This window comes from Solanum tuberosum, unplaced genomic scaffold (assembly GCF_000226075.1).
Source record: "Solanum tuberosum cultivar DM 1-3 516 R44 unplaced genomic scaffold, SolTub_3.0 scf00492, whole genome shotgun sequence".
Taxonomy (NCBI): domain Eukaryota; kingdom Viridiplantae; phylum Streptophyta; class Magnoliopsida; order Solanales; family Solanaceae; genus Solanum; species Solanum tuberosum.
The window spans coordinates 380,552-386,218 of NW_006239410.1; the positions used below are offsets into that span (position 1 = coordinate 380,552).

The window sequence follows — 5,667 nt, forward strand, 5'->3', positions numbered from 1 at the left end:
TATTAGAGATTAGTGGTTAAACGCCCTTGTTCTGGGGCTGTATCTACAAATCGATTGTTGATTATGTAAAGGCTTTATGAATTAATTATTGGTTGTCATTATAAGTTACTTATATATTCTTGTTTTAGTATTTTATGCTTGCGCACTATAAGATAAATCTATTGTCTAATTCTAAAATCAAGAGAAGAGAGGTTAGATAGACCAAGGAATATAAAAAGCTCGGTAAATTGAGGTGATTAGTGTTCAGGAGTGACGCCTAGACGAACACCTTGCTTGGTTACGAAATAGGATGAAATATAAAGGTTCGTCAGTTAGTCTATTTATCCCCGCTCAACGATGTAGTTAGATAGCTAACTGGAGTAGGCGACCAGAGGTGTGTAGCCCGACTCATACAATTAACCCTATAAACCAATAACTTGACAACTAAAATTAGTTCTAAGCCAAGAATATGATACATGAGATTCACATGCTGCAGCTCTAGAATTTTCCAACTATTGTAATTAATTTTATTATTTTGTTCTTGCATTCTTTTCTTTTGGCACTCTTAAATAAATAATTAGATCAGTATAATTTAGTAAAAAAATAGTTAATTAACAAGTCCTTTGGGTTTGATAATCTGGTTATATTACTTGCGCGATCACGTACACTTGCGTGTGCAATTGGGAGCAACAAATTTTTGGTGTCGCTGCCGGGGACTTAGAAATTAACTATTCTTCTAGGTTATACTTTTTTTTTTTAATTAGTTATTTTTTTTCTCTTAAAAATTAATTATTATTTTTTCTTTCTTTGAATAATTTGATACTCTTATTGATATGGATGATTGGGATATATCGTGGTTGGGTGATAAATGTCATTTATGTGATATATGTGGTTGTCAATATATTCATTGGAATGGTTGTCCTAAATCTTATTCCCTTCCCCGAACCTCTATTATGATTCTTCTGTTATTTGTGATGTTGGTAGGGGCGACGAAGTGGAGAATGCAAAACAAGAGGCGCACAATGCGAATTTACTTATGGAATGTACGGATATGCTGGACAAAGTTAATTCAAAAATCGTTGAACAAATGTTTGAATGTGTGGAAAAGCAAAAACAATCATAAAACTGCTGGATTTGCTTGACGCTATTTATTAGAAACAGTCCTAGCTAAATTTGAAGAGATTGAAGCCCAACAAGGAGAAAGTTATGGAAAAGCAAAGCTAGTGACCCAATCTTGGCTACAGGAACAAACTCAACTTCTAAAGTTTCAAGAGTCTATCTGTGATGGTCTGACATACATGACAACCCAACTAATTGAATGAAGAGTTGATCTCACACAAGAAATAGATCAATTTGGCTCAGATATTTCATGACTTAGAGGCTCACTTGAACAAAACGATTGAGGCGTCTACGGTCCAATCACCAATTGTCGTGGATGATGACCAACTAGTGGAACAAAAAGTGGAATTTCAACCATTCAACTATAGCTTATTCCTTAATATCGATGTTGAGAAAGAATACAAAAGTGAGAATGTTGTAAATAATGTTGCTTTAGAGTTGAGGCATTTTGAATCTCATTCAAAACACTTTTCTATATCATCTGAACTAATGGATGAGTGTATAGATGAGATACAAGACCCCTATATCCTAAAGTTTTTTAGTCCACGCAGACAAAACGACATTCCTCACATAAGGACCAAGAAGTGTAAGATGCGACATATATTACTTGGTTCCTTTTTCTTTATACCACCGCCCCTAGAGAGGAGCAGAAAAGTTGATGCAAAGTTAGGGGTACAATTCATAAGTTCAAAGTGGAAAGAAAAGTAGTAAATTTACTTGTGTCGTGCCGCGACGTTAAATTAAGCGCATATTGGGAGGCAACCCAATTTATAGTGTAGCTTCTTATTTTATTAGTGTCATTTTTTTCTTTTGGTTTTGTTTTTACAGGTTTTGGAGAAGTCTAAGTATCCGAAACTTGGAGCTAAGGAGCACGTTTGAGCTTAAGTGTGGGGTGTTGATGTGAGGCCAAAAATACATATTTTTAATCATTATTTACCTCACATTTATTATTTATATCTATCCTTTTTAAGCATGATTTTTATGGATTGTACTAAATAGTGTATTTTATTTGTAGAATTAAATTGATGTAAACTTGAAGAAGTTTGAAGCTAAAATAAATTAAAGACGAAAAATTATAGAAGGAAATCATTCAGACAGCTTAATGGAAAAAATTCAATATAATAATGTATAAAGAAAAAGGTGCAGCAAATAGCGAAATTGAAACAATCTTACTGCCACGTGTCAGATTCTGAAGTTTGAAGCGGCGAAAGCTAAACGCGCAAGGATACAATTTCACGCGTACTGGAATTCGACTTCCGCTTGGTTTTGGTTGTCAATTTGTTTTGAACTCAGTTATTTTATTTAGAATTTTCTACATCTATAAATAATTCATAGAAATAAATATTTTGGGAGATCAGACAGAGGGGAAGATCAATCATAGGATATTAAGTATAAAGTTGTCAATACTTTTTAGAGTTCTTTTCTTCTTTTTCTTTTGTTAGAGATTAGTGGCCAAACGCCCTTGTTCTGGGGCTATAGCTACAAATCGATTGTTGATTATTTAAAGGCTTTATGAATCAATTCTTGGTTGTCATTATAATTTACTTCTATAATCTTGTTTTAGTATTTTATGCTTGCGCACCATAAGATAAATCTATTGTCTAATTCTAAAATCGAGAGAGGAGGGGTTAGATATACCAGGGAATATAGAGAGCTTGGTACACCCATTAAATTGAGGTGATTAGTGTTCAGGAGTGACCCCAGACGAACACCTTGCTTGGTTACGAAATATAATGAAATATAAATGCTCACCAGTTAGTCTATTTATCCCCGCTCAACGATGTAGTTAGATAGCTAACCGGAGTAGGCGACAAGAGGTGTGTAGCCCGAATCTTACAATTAACAGTATAAACCAGTAACTTGACAACTAAAAATAGTTTTAAGCCTAAAATATGATACATGAGATTCACATGCTGCAGCCTGAAATTTTCCAACTATTGTAAGTAATTTTATTATTTTGTTCTTGCATTCTTTTCTTTTGGCACTCTTAAATAAATAATTAGACCAGTATAATTTAGTAAAAAAAAATAGTTAATTGACAAGTCCTTTGGGTTCGATAATCTGGTTTTTTTAAGAGCCACTATATTATTTGCGCGACCACGTACACTTGCGTATGCAATTGGGAGCAACAAGTTTATAGGGCATCAAGTATAAAGTTGTCAATATTTTTTAGGGTTCTTTTCTTCTTTTTCTTTTGTTAGAGATTAGTGGCTAAACTCCCTTGTTAGAGATTAGTGGCTAAACTCCCTTGTTCTGGGGCTGTAGCTACAAATCGATTGTTGATTATTTAAAGGCTTTATGAATTAATTCTTGGTTGTCATTATAAGTTACTTCTATATTCTTGTTTTAGTATTTTATGTTTGTGCACCATAAGATAAATCTATTGTCTAATTCTAAAATTGAGAGATGAGGGGTTAGATAGACCAGGGAATATAGAAAGCTCGGTACACTTATTAAATTGAGGTGATTAGTGTTCAGGAGTGACCCCAGACGAACACCTTGCTTGGTTACGAAATAGGATGAAATATAAATGCTCGCAGTTAGTTTATTTATCCCCGCTCAACGATGTAGTTAGATAGCTAACTGGAGTAGGCGAGGAGAGGTGTGTAGCCCGACTTATACAATTAACCCTATAAATCAGCAATTTGACAACTAAAATTAGTTCTAAGCCAAGAATATGATACATGAGATTCACATGCTGCAGCCTTATAATTTTCCAACTATTGTAAGTAATTTTATTATTTTGTTCTTGCATTCTTTTCTTTTGGCACTCTTAAATAAATAATTAGACGAGTATAATTTAGTAAAAAAATAGTTAATTGACAAGTCCTTTGGGTTCGATAATCTGATTCTTTTAAGAGCCACTATATTACTTACGCGACCACGTACACTTGTGTGTGCAATTGGGAGCAACACTCCCCCTTAATGCATTTGCTTGACAACTCCAATGTGTTCTCGAAGATAGCAAAAAAAATCTCTAGGAAGTGCTTTGGTGAAGATGTCAGCAAGTTGTTCTCCTGTCTGGCACTAATGCAACTGAATTTCGCCTTTCTCTTGTGTTTCTCGGATAAAATGATACTTGATGAAAATATGCTTTGATCTTTCATGGTTGACTGGATTCTTGGCAATTGCAATTGCTGATTTGTTATCACAATACAGAACAGTCCCTCTGTTTTATTTTTCACCAATGTCTTCAAATATTCTCCTAAGCCAAATAGATTGAGAAGTAGCCTTAGCTGCTGAGACATATTCTGTTTCGGCAGTGGATTGAGCAACAACACTTTACTTTTTTGATAACCAAGAACAAATACTTGATCTAAATAAGAAAGCATAACCAGAAGTATTCTTCATGTCATCTATACTTCCAGCCCAATCTCTATCAGAATAACAAATGAAGTTCAAATTCCCACCAAATTTGTACATTATCCCATAATCCATTGTTCCTTGCAAGTAGCGTAGAACACACTTTGTAACTCCAAGATGCACTTGGCTTGGTTCTTGCATGAATCTGGATAATAAACTAGCAACAAACATAATGTCAGGCCTTGTTGAAGTAAGATATAGCAAACTTCCAATCAAGCTCCTATAAAGTGAGCTATTAGCTTTATTTTCTCCATCATTTTTTCTGAACTTCTCATTTGCTGCTAATGGTATGGCCACAGACCTGCAATCCATCATTTTGAATTTTTGAAGAACACTTTTAGTATACTTCTTTTGAGAAATGAAAATTCCTTTTTTTCACTTGAGAAACTTCGATGCCCAAGAAATAATTTAGCAACCCAAGATCACTCATTTCATAGGCTTACATCATAACTTGCTTGAATTGTTGTATCATCTTCACATCATTTATTGTAAAGAGTAGATCATCCACATAGAGACAAACAATGATAATATTGTCATGTTCTTTCTTCACATACAAAGTGGCTTCACTTTTACTTCTCTGAAAATTATTTTTCAACAAGTATGTATCAATTTCATTGTACCAGGCTCTTGGAGCTTGCTTCAGCCCATAAAGAGCTTTTTTAGCGTACACTTTCTCTTCTCCTCCTGAACAAAAATTTCTTGAGATTGCTCAACATAAATCTCTTCATCAAGTTTTCCATTAAGAAATGCAGATTTAACATCAAGTTGAATTATCTTCCATTTCTTTTGTGCAGTAACAACAATTACGGTTCTAATTGTCTCAAGACGAGCAACTGGAGAGAAAGTTTCATAAAAATCAATACCTGGTTTTTGTGTGAAACCTCTAGCAACCAACCTTGCTTTGTGTTTTTGAATACTTCCTGATTGAGTTTGATTTTATAAATTCATTTTAGACTTACAACTTCTCTTTCTTTTGGTATAGCCACAAGCTCCTAAGTATTATTTTTTTGAATCATTCGAATTTCTTCTTCCATGGCTTTCTTCCAAACATCATGCTTTATTGCCTCCTCATAATATTTTGGGTGAACACCGGCAAAGTTACATCTCTGATAAATGTCACTAAATATTTTTGTTCCTCTGGGAGGTGGTTCTTCATCATCTGAATCTGGGATTTCTCCCCCTTGAAGGACATCTTCCTCTTTCTCA

The 5,667-nt window shown here is 34.2% G+C and overlaps 1 protein-coding gene across 1 annotated transcript; it reads right to left on the reverse strand.

Moving 5' to 3' along the window:
• Positions 1-4,125: 4,125 nt before the first annotated feature.
• LOC107058329 (uncharacterized mitochondrial protein AtMg00810-like) lies at positions 4,126-4,773 on the reverse strand. Its single transcript, XM_015303894.1, has 2 exons — positions 4,410-4,773; positions 4,126-4,235 (listed from the first exon to the last, which is right to left on the reverse strand). The coding sequence occupies exons 1-2, from the start codon at positions 4,771-4,773 to the stop codon at positions 4,126-4,128; spliced, it is 474 nt and encodes a 157-aa protein (XP_015159380.1).
• Between the last annotated feature and the right edge of the window lie 894 nt (positions 4,774-5,667).

Coding starts and splice junctions, on each gene's coding strand:
- LOC107058329 (XM_015303894.1), bottom strand. CDS start 4,773: ATGGATTGCAGGTCTGTGGCCATACCATTAGCAGCAAATGAGAAGTTC. Junction 4,236..4,409: donor TGCTTTCTTATTTAGATCAA/GTATTTGTTCTT, acceptor ATAACAAATCAG/CAATTGCAATTGCCAAGAAT.